Source organism: Polyodon spathula, chromosome 3, assembly GCF_017654505.1.
Source record: "Polyodon spathula isolate WHYD16114869_AA chromosome 3, ASM1765450v1, whole genome shotgun sequence".
In the NCBI taxonomy this organism is placed as follows: domain Eukaryota; kingdom Metazoa; phylum Chordata; class Actinopteri; order Acipenseriformes; family Polyodontidae; genus Polyodon; species Polyodon spathula.
In genome coordinates, this window is record NC_054536.1 from 27,242,826 (window position 1) to 27,258,311 (window position 15,486).

The 15,486-nt window shown below is 37.5% G+C and overlaps 1 protein-coding gene across 1 annotated transcript in view; it reads right to left on the minus strand.

Annotated features, from left to right (window-relative positions):
- Window positions 1–15,065, minus strand: part of susd5 (sushi domain containing 5) — a 30,244-nt gene extending 15,179 nt beyond the window's left edge. Inside the window, exons 1-2 of the mRNA XM_041244863.1 lie at window positions 14,438–15,065; window positions 2,870–3,047 (exon numbers count right to left, since the gene is read on the minus strand). Of these exons, the coding sequence (XP_041100797.1) occupies window positions 2,870–3,047; window positions 14,438–14,525 (266 nt within the window). The 5' untranslated portion in view covers window positions 14,526–15,065. The remainder of the gene's footprint in view (window positions 1–2,869; window positions 3,048–14,437) is intronic.
- Between the last annotated feature and the right edge of the window lie 421 nt (window positions 15,066–15,486).

Genomic DNA, 15,486 nt, shown 5'->3' on the forward strand with positions numbered 1-15,486 from the left:
CCACATCAGTGCCACACCACCAGTCCTGTCCCTCCATTTGGTTCCACAGAATGAACAAAAACAATTTCAGGCACTGTGGCAGAGCAAAGCTCTGCCCTTTTAAATTGGCAGGGATGGGGTTAACTTCCCCTGCCTGCCTGGGTTTATTATGTTCAGGTGGCTGGGGTTGATTAGTTGATTAGGTTGATTAACGATCAATCAACGCCCAGCCACCTGATATAAAAGGAGGCCTCAGCTTCTCATTTGGGAGAAGGGAGCTGAGGAAGCAGGTTGGTGTTTGTTTTGTGGTTTTTTTGAATTTTCTAAATCCAGTGAAGGCATTGCCCAGCCTGGAAACTTTATTTTTGTGAGTTTTGTTTTTGCTTTATTTGTGTTTGAGTATCTGTTATTTTGCCCTTGTGCACTTTATTTTTGTTTATTTATAATAAAATAGTTATTTTTTTGAACTGCAGTCTGTCTCTGGGCCTCTATCCACTCGCCAGCCTGCCACAGGCACTCTCAGGTTTCTGGTAGCCAAGAAGGCCTCTGAATCAAGTACTTCAGTAACGTACATCCTCCGCCATTGCTGCATGTCTCAGGAAGTTGTTTGGTCATTCATCATCCATTTGCTGCATAAAACTGATACAACTAAACATTCCAGGCAGTAACTTCTGTTTCTAAGTTTCATGACTAATGGATAAGCAGTTCTCCAGGTACATACACCTACTGGTTGTCAATTGTTCAGAATAATAACTTCATAGCAATATCTTTTCTGCACCTTTACAGTACAAAGCACCTGTTTTTGTATGTGGGTGAGCTGCCGGCGCAGTGCAATTACTGATTTTATATTTATTCCTGTTTTAAATGTTAGTTTGTTTCTTATTGTGGGGCTTAACTTCTGAACACCTTGCTTGATTAATCTGAAAATATGTAGCTTATATTCAGCTTCATAATGGTGAGGAAAAGAAAAAGCTTGTCTCTTGTGCTTGTTCTCTCATATCCCCTGTGCTCAGAAAGGCTCAGCGGTTCACCTATGTGTTTACAGGGCTGCTCAAGCTGACCGTACCACTTGACAACCTCATGCTATTTGCATCAGCCTGTCAGAGTGAATCATTAGGGCTGATTAGAGAGCTAATGCTGAATCAGGGGAGAACTGAGTAATTATTTAGATTTTTGGAGTTTGTCTGCTAACTTTTTTTTTTTTTTGCAATTGGCAGTTCTATTTGAAGATTGAACCATAAAGTTTCATGTGAAAATCACAGCTAAATGTTTTGTTTTTCAGCTGCCTGGTTATCAATGCATCGTCATTTTCAAGTCACTCCAAGGTTTTGGTAAGCAGGTGATAGAATGATCCTGCACTTCTGCTGCTGCTGAAATGACATGGACTCCCAAGGGTTGGGCAAACAACGTGAAAGGGAAATTGCAGGCACTGAGCCCGCACGGTATTTTGGGTCTTTATTCCTTCTGTTTTTATTCTGTTTTATTCTGTTTTAACAAAATGTTTTAGTTTCAATCTTCTCTGTAGCAGTTGAAGCTGAATATTTCGTTCTCTAGCTTAATACAGTTGACAAAGTTTAGGCATCAATCAGCTACTAGGAACTGGACATGCATCGATGGACCTCCTCTCATTCGTACATTTTGGATGCTTGGCTGTACTGTCAAAATTGTTCAAATCAAGGGAGGCTGTGTAATGTAACATCCTGGTCTCTGCATTGTATTGCAGCTTTGGAGAGTCTACGGAAGAATAACCAGACTAATCCCAGGGCTACAAGTTATGAGGAAGGTTGAGGCACTCTGTTTAGCCTAGAAAATAAAAGGATTACAGTAAGAAGTTTTTTTAAATCCTAAAAAGATTTGACAAAGTTAACCCTTGTCACTATTGCAAGAGCAACACAGAGATAAGAGGACACAGTTGGGAATTGACTACAGAGAAAGCTGCCAGGTAAACTATTACTAAACATTGTACTTTTACAACAATCAATGGAACTAATAGCATGGGTAGCAAGCAAGTATCACAGTTTCTCTTTACAACAGTTCAGCAGAGGACACATGTTGCATAAAATTACAACTGTAAGCCTCAGCTGTAGAATTAGGACAGTAGAATTAGATGAAAAACTAGAAAACATCCAGGCACATATGAGGCAGGGCTGTTTACAAGCTCATATACCAGGTAGGTGGCCTCTCGGTCCCTCTGATGCTGGTCTATGGTCCTTCAGGCGATATTACGTCTGTTCTCAGTCTGTTCTCATCACTCAGGACTATACACTCTGTTTTTGATTCCCTGAACCCCACTGGATGAATAGTACTCAAAGATAGCACTGAGAGCTACTTGTCCCAGATCAAATTATAATCGAGAGTAAAGGTGCAAATGCACAATTCCTTTCTATTTTCACCTCTATTTTTTTTTTTTGGGGGGGGTTTTCCAGAAAATGTTAGTTTCAGATATCTTGTTTCGTTTCCACACAGTCACAAATACGGTCAAAAGAATATACTGCAAATACCAAAAGGGACAGGGAATATATAGAGAACTGGTAAGGCTGACACAAATGTCTTAATGTTTAACTACAGGGTTAAGTGAGGCTGTTTATCCATTGACTCATACCAGAAGCAGTTGAGTGTGACACCAGTCTTGTTATTCTGCGTACCAAGGATGAAAAATATAGCACCTTCTAAGATAACTATTACTCAGAAGTACATGTTTTGATTAAGTAATTGTGGTTATAGATGGAACAAATATCTGGGCTACAGTGGCTCTCACGGTGCACCACTGCTTTATACAATAATCTGCTGGTGCCACCTTGTATAGATCATTATCTAGTATATATTTCTCTAAGCTATAATACACTCTTGGATGCCTGAAAGCTGAAACCCCAGTAAGGTGAGCTCTTACCCAAGGTTGGTGCCCGCTAACCAGCCCCTGGTGCAGGCGGTGAAGGAGCACTCGATGACGGCTCGTCTCAGCTCCTCTGGCATGGCGAGCCGGGCTCCCTGTGACTCGCACGCCCCCTGTGCCGTGGCCAGGTCCATTCCCTGAGAGCCGTTCCTGGACTCCAACATGAACACTTTCCCTGTAGAGGAGGAGAAAGAACAGCCAGCTTTAGACTCAACCGAGCAGCCATTCAACATTACTTTCTGTTTTAAAGCTAAAAGAAGCATTTTCATATTGATTTCCTTAATGAATTTTTTTTTTTGTTTATGTAAAAGGCACTTTTTTTGGGGGGGGGGGGGATAAAATTCTAAATTAATGCATTTATACAGTTTCAACAACTTGGGCAAAAAATGCAAAATGGATCTACTTTGAATCAAAACTTCTAAGTAAATTATTTTTGCAAAGCAATCTGTATTGTGAGTCCAGAAATGAAAGGCACCAACCATAAAGTACAATGGAAGCAAAAGCAGGATTCACATGTGGTACAAATTTCAGCAAAAATGGTAAATGGTTTTTAGGATTTTGCAGAAAATCCAACCACCTTCTTTAGCGTTATGCAAGGAGTCTTAGTAACCAGCAAAAAAAAAAGAGCAACAAACATTATCAAGTGCCGCTGTTTTCAAATAATTTAGCAATATCAATTATTTTTCAGTTATATACATTAAAGGTACACACAAAGACCTCAACCCTTAAAAAAATATATCTTACCCTGAAGATGTTAACAAAACGCAGAATTACTTCTACCAGCAATGAAACTTATACTATACAGATGCCCTACTATGGTAGCACACTGGTGATGATCTATGTTAATACCATGGTACTGGATTGAGCACTGAGAATGTCAAACAGTAAAAATGTGGTACCATTCAACTAATGGCTCATATCATTAAAGCTGACATAAAAGCTTAAGCGCTTGTATTGCACTGTATACCTGAACTGACCCACCTCTTTGGCTAACAAAGCCATAACGATGACCAGTGAGTTCTTATAGAACCATACAGAAACAATATATATATTATATATATATATATATATATATATATATATATATATATATATATATATATATATATATATCATAATTATAGGACATAAGTAAGGGATAAACAGTAATAAGTGTTGCACCTTACTCCAGACAGTGGATTCTTTTCTAAGCGATTCAATACTTTCACTTGTTTATGCCACTTAAAACATATCTTTCTAATTGATGTTTGTTTGGTAATGAGATTCAATTAATCTCTTTTGTTACGCTTAGTTCAGACAGTTAAAATGTTTGTCTCTCATATTGTGGAAATGTTGTCCATTTGTTCCTTGAAGTTTAAGTTTGAAATCGCACTTGCACAAACAAAAGTCACTGCTGTAAGTGAAGATAGCGGCGAGGGCTACGTTTTAGATGTAAAACATGAAAGTGGCATTAGAAAAATAAAAATGCAAAAAACAAAGGAATGTGAACCAGGAACAGAGAGCAAAGTTATTGCCAAAATCTAAAACAGATGCAGACCTAAATAGCATTGCCAACGATCGGTTTTCAAGACGTAAAATGTAAGTGGGATGTAAGCTTGTTTAAACAATGGTTAAAGCCAGGAAACAAAGCAAAAGCAGAATTTAAATCTAACGTCTGTGTAATTGATTGAGATTAACAAAGTGATGATTAAATTGCTGCTGTTCCTGAACCTGTCCAGAAGAAACATGAAATAAAAAAAGAGATGGGGGTGTTAATGTGGAAATGAATGTTGTGGTAGAATATGGTGTAAAATTGCAAAAAGGGAAATACACAGGACCTAGAATAGTGTGCAATCGTTACCTTGGAAATACACAGGACCTAGAATAGTGTGCAATCTTTACCCTGGAATGTAAAGTAGGCATTCAAAAATGTAGGTAGAAAAAAGAAATGTAGTTCTTGCTATTTAAATGAGAAATTAAAAACTACATCTCCCAGGATGCCAACATTATCCAAAAACACTGCTTGACTGGTAATTTAACAAGCCAGGCAAAGGACAGGTTTCAAAGACAATAGCTGTCTGTTTGAATGTAAGAACCTGTGTCTAGACCTGATTTACACTGTACTTTAAAAATGTATTTAAATTCAGTAAACCTGATAAGCGGTCTGACTGGAAGTTAAGTTTAGTTAGCGCTCTAGGATTTATTTTTGTTTTGTATTGTTTGTTAAAAGAAGCCTTGTTCCCACTGGAAAAGGGACACTGTGGAACAAATAAACATACAGGTATCATCCTGTTTAAACCCATCCTTTGTTGACGAGAGTGCTTTATCCACCAAAGACAGTGTTTGGACCCAGAACTGTGCTCAAAGTTAAAGAAGCTTTGTCGCAATTTGTAATTATGAAAGTTTTTTTTTTTTTTGGTTTACAATATGTTAATGTATAATTGCATAACTTTTAGCAAACAATATGAAATGCTAAACTGAAATCGCAAGCCCTTTTTCTAAGTGTTATGTTTGAAATTTGTAATACTATAATTAACTAATTGTTACGTTATAAAATGATATTTGCTTTTCTGTTCAATTGTGCTGGTTGTAGTTTTGTTGACAAATCAACTGAATTCGTAGCACAAACTGCTGCACTCACCTTCTCTTCAAAGCCACACAGCCACTTTTAGTTTATTAGTAAACAAATATTTTAAGCTGACTGCATGTTTACACCTCAGTTCTGCTTCTATGTACATCAGTTCTTCAGTCGAGCTTCCTCCTGTCAGCCTGAGCTCCAGACCGCCACGGTCCTCAAGCCACGAGACCCTAGATACTCTTTTTCTTCTCCAGGTGTGAGACACTGGTTCACAGACAATAATGTTGAAAATCTGCAGTGGCTGGCACAGAGTGACAACTTAAACTAGTTTAAAACGTTTTGAAATACCATCTTAGGTATCAGACCACAAACCCTTGCTGAAATGTCAAACACTCTGAAGGAGAGTAATAGCCAGTGTTAGTAATAGGGCCCAATATGACCTATACTCTATTAGAGATTAGGTCCTCTGGTGGAAACAAGGACCCCCCACTTCAATCTTTATTCAGTCTTTCCAGAACAGCATTCATATCATTGCATCATTTTGTATTCTGATTTCCACGAGTGCACCTTATTGCTACCAAATGGCATGTAAACAAACAGCAAAACACCGAACAATTAGTTTTTTTCCATCCTGGTGAGCTGCTTCACCATTCTGTTAAATAATTTTCTGCATGTCTTGAATATTGCTCCTGTACAAGTATTCATAATTAAGAGCTGCTACTGCATTTTTTAACATGTTTAAGGGTGATGTGTTAATTTACTTTGACAGTTTCGCGAGGGGTTTCTCTTAGCCGGAGACTACTGTACAATTGTATTTTGTATTGAAAATACAGATTTTCCAAAGTATTTTGCTCCAGCCTGGCTGTATAGTAGCTAGCAAAACAATTCTATAAATCTTACCTGTTTGTACTTCCAAGTAGCATTCCATTGAAAATGTGCAGTTAAGGAAAGCGGTTTTACTCTTACATTGATTTTCCTGTTGCATGCCCCTTAAACTGTGATATTTAAATTGAACGCAGGGGTACTGTCAACAAAAATGAATAATTCAAAGTGAAAGATCCATGCCATTGCACTAGCTAGATGATGCTGGCTCTAATTATTTAACTGACCTATATGGGCATACAGCGGACCATGGTTTTAAACTTTAAACCCAGTCCCTTCAATCAAGTAGCCTACTCAGTTAAAGGGCAGCTGGCTAACAATTTGTACCTGACAACGCTCTCCCATATACATCAACACTGGTCTGTCCACAGTCAGTAACAGTCGACAGTCATTTTAAACAATATTTCATAAACAAACAAACAGGAGACCAGCTCACGTGTATTACTCTGGATTGTGATTGGGTGAATGGTGAACACGTTTGAAAGTGCTTTTCTTTTTAGATTACAGGTAATGTATAAACTGTTACAACCCAACAAACACCACAAGCACATACAGTATATACATTTGGTTTAATTTAATTGTGCATGCAGAATGTAAACCTTTTTTTGTTTTCTAGTCGCTCTGCTGCTGCTACTGTTAATAATACTGATTTACAGTTCTTGAGGAATACTAAACAGTCTGTGTGACGTTCAACGTTATACCCCAGATGACAATAAACTTCAAGCCATGTTCTCTGTGCTCTATTCACACAGACTTTATAAATCACATGTCTCTTCTAAACACTTAAGCAGAGATGCACCTCTTATTGAGCTGGGAGAGTCAGTTTCTACTCAACATTGCAATATTCACATACAAAAAAAGCCTTCTACACTACCAGAAAACTGCACTTTTGAAGCCTACTGTAGACTGAAACATGATGTCATGGTCATGCAGTTAACCACACAAAAGAAGCATTTGTGACGTGGCAGGGGTGTTTTTGTTAAAAAAAAAAAATACAAAAAATGGCATGGATCTAAGATTTATTAAAAAAAAATAAAGTGGCCAACAAGCCAACAGTGCTAGTACAGCCATGACCAAATGTTTAGCATTACCTGCTACAACTTACAGTATTATATTAATGTCTTCTGTAATTACTGGTGCACAACTGAAACAAGGGAGTCACAAAAACATTACCTTCTGCTAATTAAGTAGTAATCATGGTGGTGGGTAACCAATATTTAGATTATACTACTGCCTAAATATTAACAACAGCATATTTGGTATATAATGGCAATAATTTCTGAAAGAATTATATTTGACAAACATTGCAATGCCTAACCTAATGAGAACATTATTATTTTGCATACTGCACTGATTGTGGATCTTTAGCCAATAGGAGTTTGACTTTATGAGGGGTATAGAACTGGAACAGGCTCTCCAACAGAAAGCCCATGGTGTTGTAATAGACTCATTGATGTCAGCAACTAGACAGTGTAGGGAAGGAATCAAAAAGGCAAACAGAATTCTTTAGTATATAGCCAAAAGTGTAGAGTACAAATCCAAAGCGGTTAGGATGAGGTAGTATAATACATTGGTAAGACCGGACTTAAGAGTCGTTTGTCCAGTTCTGGTCACCACAGTATCAAAGGAGCATTGTAGCCCCAGAGAGAAACAGACTAATCCCTGAGCTTTTACAGGAATGAAAAATGAAGATTTGAAGAAATAAAGAAATGAAGGTTCAAGGAACTATCTACTTAGCCTAGAACAAAGAAGAATTAGAGGGGGTATGACTGAGTTTAAAAGGAGTGTAGAAATGAAGTAGAGACTTTGTGATGAAGAAACAAAAGTGGTCAAACCACAAATATATACTAGCACAAGAGCATGAAAAAAGGAGCACACACTCACTAGTTTTACACAGTATTTAAACTACAATCATCAAACTCAACAGACAGCAATTCTGCATATTAGCCTCAAACAGATTGCAGTTCACATCACCACAAAACAATTCAGTTAAATTGTCTCTCTGATTAAAAGAGGCCCAGAACTGAATGGAAGACTCCGGATTTAATGCCCTCCTCCTGTACAAAAGAGTAAAAAAGAGTAAAAAAAAAAATAGCTATACAGAACATGACTCAGATCTGTTTTGAGAAAATTAAATTACTTTCAACAAAACAAGACTCAATCATAAACAATAAACCTCTATGAGAAGGGGGCAGCCTAACGAGAACTGAGGTGTGACAGCAAAGTCAACATCATCCCCTCAAAAACTCCCTAGCACACAAATGTGGCCACAAGGTGAGTCTTTGTTGTGACATTGTTATATCGTTACCACCATATAAGAGATCAGTCTCTCCCTAATGGCAAGATACGAGTTTCCTTCTAGCACATCTTATCCATCACTTCAAAGCACCCAATCAGACTATAAGGTAAAACTAAAAACAGACAGGAATATAGGCTACTGCAGCATTCAATTTGTTTGCTTGACTTCAGTTCCTTGTACATCGGTGGAATCATCATGGAAAACCGATTGATGTACTGAATTTTACCTGATCAAAATTGGATGATGTTTAGAAGATGTGTGCTGAGTCAAGGGTTTCCAAACTGTCTTGGCCCAAGGTCCTCTATGACATTAGGCATCTTGAACCAGTCTAAAGTAAATCCATAGAAATGTGAATTCCTTAAAATCACCCTATTTAGTTGCATAAAGGTACACACTGTTAGCACAGGCATTGGATCTAATGATTATAAATAAAATAGCGCCAACATCAAGGAAGTAAGTGCTACATTAAAAAAAAAAATTGATCCCAGGCCAACAGAACATTGCTTTGTCAGGTACCGTAGCCCACCTGAAATGACCTTGCGCCACCCATAGGCTTCCCAGTGCCCAATTTGGGAACCAGTGCTCGACAACATGTACGTACAAACCCTCAGCAAACTAACCTTTAAGTACCCATGAAACTCAGCAACCAGAACAATCAAACAGTCTAGGAAATAAAGGTTAGACAAAATGATGCAAATAACTTTTTGGTGTAAAATACCTCCCGCATTAGCAACAGATAGCCCAGCCGGTATCTGAGTTTATATCATGGAGGGTTTTAGCAAACCCCTCTCTAGAAAACACACATCACTCCAGGGTGTCACTGCCACATAACTACACTGACGCCAGCGAGCAGCTCATTGGCTGGAAAGGAAGACGAGAAACTGCTTTTAGTGCTTTTATTTATTTGTATCTCCAGCATGCAACTAGAGAGCACAGGTTAGTGCAGCCTTGTGAAAGCTATCAATACCTGTCCCAGTCCTGTGAGGTGAACGCTCCCTAGGGAGTGGGTGAAATATAAACGCAGCTAATCTTGGCAAAATGAATGTAAAAGTATCACAAAATACAGGGAAGAAGTACAAATATGCATGAGCAACAAATAAAGCTCAGTGTCATTAAGAAAACATGACTGAAATCACTAGTTAGGAATGCTTTGAGAGTTGCCAACAAAATAGTATTTCACAATGTTTTGAGCTGCCTTGATTTATTTTACGCTATAAAGCAATGGTCAAATAAAGGTGTGAGCCATAAAACACTGCTTCAAAAAAACTAAGAAGAAGTATGTGACCGGCACACAATCTCCTCCAGGGCTTTAAATATAAAATTAGAGTATCAGTACTGTGAAAAATGTAGTGCTGTGACCAACGTCCTCCTAAGGTACATGTAAGAATGTAAGTCTGACCTACAGACATATGGACAGACAAGTTGGTACATTCTCTGATACCGATACACTCAACAGCGTGTGGCAAAGAATGATGTAACCAAATCACTTGGATTGGACACATGGAAGTGTGACTTACTTATGGACCTAAAGACAGGCAGACAGACAGACAAGTTCACTAGAAATGTGTAAAATTCAACAGAGTGATATACAGAAAGCGGCTTTCACCATATCCCTGTCTCTGGGATATTCATCTCCAGTCTGGGATATAATTACTATTCAATCTTATTTAATTGTTTTGATAGCCAAGAAGACGCTTTCGCATAACCAATTATCTGGCTTATTGCAATTACAATTGGACTACTGTGGTGCTGCTTTATTAGATTTTCTGGGCGGGTTACTTGGTCACATGATGTCAACTCAATGAAGTTACATTCTGCTGGTATCTCTCCTCAGAGTGGTGACCTCGGTCTCCAGCTGACAGCACAGAGGGCCAACAGCGACTGAGCAAATCTAAAATATATGCTTCTCAAAGCTTTTTACTCTAAAATGTAAACATTTTTTTCAGACGTTAAGAAACACACTTTGAAGTTCTTAACCTAAATATCTTTGCAGTGTTAACAAGTGTATTTTACATTTACAAATGTTAAATTTACAGTTTGCAATAATTATCCAAACAACTTGATTTTCCAAACAAAAAGTGTTGCCCAAGGAGTTTGGATAATTTAGTGTTAGCTCTATGGTTGTTTTAGTTTATATTTGTAGAAGACTGCATCCTGCTGAGCTTGATTAAAGAAAAAAACAACAACAGATAACTCAGAAGGGAGTAGCATAATCAACTCACCACTATTGTATCTACCTTTCTGTCATTGTATGAAAATTGGAATCTCTCTTCCATTCACACTCATTGCAATTCCAAATCCTAATATCCTGTGATAACAATACATCATAAAGGCTCACTGTCGGAAATAGAATGATCTTTGGTGGTAAATCTCCCTCCTGACCTGTGAGGGTGCTAAGTAATGGAAACAGAGTACCCTGGACTGTTTGGTCTGAGACTTCATTCACAGGGTTAAAAGGAAGTCGGTCATCTAGAAAGGGGGCGGAGCTTTGGTGCACTAACTCATCGACCCAGAAGGGAAATGATGCGGCAGCCACAGATTGGAGGAGCGGCTGCAATTGTTTACCAAGGGGTTATGTGTGACGGTACAAATAGGGGATGAAGCGATGTAATTTGTTCCTTTGTTTTGGTTAGAGAACAACCTGGAAGGAGCTGTGATTTGTGTGTGAAAAACATATTGTGAGTGTTTGTTTTGTTTGTCTCTAATTATTACTTGTTATTATTAGCAGACAGCTAGTGTGTTCCGGAGCTGTCGCCAAGGGCCAGCACTAACCCGGAACAGCATTGCATCAAAAAGTCACAAATTCATTGTACCTGCACCACGAGCACTAAAACATGCACCCAGGACTGGTGACCGTGTTTTGTATTGTGTTTTATTCTACAAACTGTTTATTATTTGGGACTGTAAAAAGTTTTGTTAGCAGTGCAATACCCATTGCTGGGTTTTACTTGGGATTTATTATTTGTGGATGCCAGACCGGGATTATAAATAAACACCATTGCACCTGGATTCTTCTTGCAGGCCTTTTCATTAATCAGTCCTGCACCTGCACACTGCAAGCCACTCTGCCACACTCACATTCAGAGCACAGCCTGCTGCTGAATGACAGATTCAGTTGAAATCAGACTCAGTGCGGAAGCAGCACATGTGCATTTACATCAAAGTGCATTTTCCTCATTGTACTCTTGAGATATATAGACACTTCTGGTGAGATGAGATAGACGAGTCTGTCTCTTTTGCATAGTTGTTAAGATGTTTAGTTGTGATGATTAGTTGTAGGATTCTAAAGGTCTAAAAGCTCCTCAGCAGTGTTGAATACAGTTTAAACAACACTCAAGGCTGTTTCAGCCAATCGGAGCACAAATATTCATTAATTTATTGTGCAGGAATAGCACAGATCCGAAGCAAACCATGTAAATATACTCTCAGCCATGCAGTTATACCTACATCTCGTTTTTGTTACTTGCCGCACGTTGTATTGTGCCGGACCAGTCATAGCTGAGCTTACAACTTGACTTTGTAAAACCATACAGATAGTAGGAACCACACAATAGGGCACTGCCTCATCAATTATAAAGTATAGGTATGGTGCTGCCATAACATTTTATTTAATTTAGTCCATAGGACCCCTTGAAAGGTTGGGATGTTTTTATTTTCTAGTTTTCTTTTAATTCCATTTTATTGTAAAGCGTTTAGATGGGTTCCATCATGATGTCGTTTTATTCTTTTGTATGGTTTCATGCTTTGGCCAGTTGGCCTAATTCATGATGACAGGCACTCTACAGTGTCTCATTGTGAGGGAGCACCCTCACTGGTGCATGATGTTTACAATGAGTTGTGTTGCACTATGTTATATGTAACTGACTCATGGGTGGTGTTTTTAACGTTGCAGTATGAAGCCGTGTTAGTTTAACTCCGTGTACAGCTTAGCCACGGTGTTTGATATCAATAACGGTATACTGCATAATAACAGTAACTAAAACCCTAAATATTAACGTTGAGAAAATACATGAAGTGCTTGCATGTTTGTAGGTACTATTATGCGTTGTTAAAAATACTGTGTGTGCAAGTGCACAGTATAACAAAGAAACAAATCACTTTAAGGTTTTATACGTGATGTTTTATATATGTGACTATTTAAAGATATATATTTTTGTTATAAAAAGAAACGATACTAAATTGTTTGTAAAAGGCTGTTAATGTGGGTGTGGCTAGCTCTTTAAAAGGCTGCCTGTCTGTGTAAGGTGATAAAATGGAGAGGATTGACCAGTAAGGTGATAAAATGGAGAGGATTGACCAGTATGTGAATCAATGCTTAATATTACTTAAAAGAAAATAAATGCCTGTACCTGAAAAACAAAAGAAGGCCAGCTCCGAGTGTCTCTGTGATCCTGACGTGCAAGGTGGACTTGTGGCTCGGACTTGTAACCCCGTTACAATCGTGTATTATTAGTAGTCGTAGTATGTAATGCAGAAGGCTCCAGTTTCATATACTTGGAGTAGAAAAACTACTAATTTGACAGTGTAAAATAGTTCAGGTAAAAGCAGTCAATAAGTTGACTAATAACCACTTGAAAGAAAATCCTGTTTTTGATAATGTCTGGTGCTCTGTTTTGTTTAGCTACCAGTTTCTAAGGTTGACTGTTCGGTGCTACCCCTGATATATATATATGTGTGTGTGTGTGTGTGTGTATATATATATATATACACACTCAAGATATACTGACTGAATACTTGTTAGTGCCAATGTAAAGTATAAGCCTTTAACCAGTGCATTCATGTTCATAAACATTCAACAATAGGGTAAATGTTTTAGTGACTAAGCTGTACATTTTCATTGCTTGCTAAATAATTATGTTTGTTTGACAGTACTTTACTGACACTCTAATGCAACATTTATGGAAATGTATTTGGAAAATATCAGTGCATAATTAAACTCAAATACCCATGGTAAAAGAGTAACTGTACCGTATATCATTTTATTTAGCGTAATGTATTAACCATGATATTAATTTAAGTGCACCTCAGTTGTTTCCTACAATATATATTTGAACATTTTAAGGAGTACAATGTGCCAAAAAAAAAAAAAAAAAAAAAAAAAAAAGCTCAGAACTCTAGGAATGTACAAGCATACACTCTAATTAATACCCCGTCTAGGTTTAAATAAGAGGTTGAAGTTTTATTACCTTTCTTGACTCAATACATTTTAAATCTTAAATCCAAAAACCACTTTTTTTTTTTTTTTTTTTTTTGGACAAAACAGTCGCCATTCTTGAGTAGACTAAAAACATGCTTCACACCAAAAACGCCTTAAGTATATTAAATTAAATAACACTTTGCCCTGGTAGTTCTGCAGCCCTGCTTCACTCCACAATGATGTCAGTATGCTGAGAAGAAAAAAAGAATGCATTCATTCTAGACAACTGATACTTCTTCAAATAGGCACGTATTTGTTGCATTACCATTCATGTCACACATTTGCCAAACATGTAACAGCAATTTTTGTTTTACCCTTTTATGAAATCTTGCCTTGTCAGAAGAAAAGCAACATAAAAATAATGAATTATTACTGCAGTTACAGTTATTAATTACGAAAATAGATGCGTAACATAATTCCCGCTGTTTTATTACAGGTGACAACATGCTCAACGTATTTGATTGGTGATGGAAGAATGTGCACTTAAAATTTACAACTCCTGTTCAAACTACAAATTCTACTATTATTGCTAATAATAATAATAATAATAATAATAATAATAATAATAATAATAATAATAATAATAACAACCACAACACATTACATGCGATAATGTATGTATAAACTCACCATCTGCTTGAACGAGAATTATATTGAAACCGAGCAGACACCCCAAGCATCGGAAAAAGAAAACAGTTAGACGGCAATTGTGAGCCATAACTTTCTCAAAACGTCCCAGAACTGGATTCCGAAGAACGGCGAGTCTAGGTATCGCTTTCCAAAGTAGTGATGCAGGAGGAGACAGCCGATATGCAGCAAGGTCCAGTTCGTTTTGAGACAGAATGTTTGGGTACAGTAACTGCTGTGCTGGTACAGGCACGGGCAAGCTTCCCCCTTTTTGGCGGCTTGGAGATGGAAAATGTAGAGAAAAAAAATCCAGACTGCCTGGTTCGGGGAGAGGTTTTAATCATCCAAATAGTGCATCGCAGTGCAAATGGATAGCCCTTGTGAAAATTCACATCAGTCTGTCAGTAAATACGTAATGGTTCATATTTGAACAAGCAAAAGGGGGAAATTAGACCTACCATACCTAGTTCTGAGAGCAGGAGGCAATAATGTAGGCTATTACATAGACTGTTGCTGCGGACTGTCCGGGACAACACAATATTAGGTAAAAAGGTAAAATAAAATAAAACAGATGTAAACCTCCTTTCACAACTTATATTAAACGCTTTCACAGACAGTACACGGTGATGTATATTCTTCTGTGTCGATTAATTCCACTCCGACTACAGCATTTAGCGCTTTCACAAAGACATTCTTGTTTTGTCTAATAATTCATCTAGGTCCACTGTTCATCTGTTCCTGAGGAAAGCCGTTATTTTTATAGACTATGATCAGAAAATGACGACCTAAAGTAAATACTGTTACAGTAAATACTATACTCAAACACATCCCGCCCCTATATAGGGCGGGGTGATTATATATATATATATATATATAGTATATATATTATATCTTATATATATATATAGATATTATATATATATATATAAGAAAGAAAAAACCCTCTTTCACCTTTGAGGAGTCTTCTTATGCCAAAAGACAAGTAATTAGTGAGCAATATGAGAGTAATATCCTTGAGGTGATCTGTTATTTACATCATATTTATACTCAAA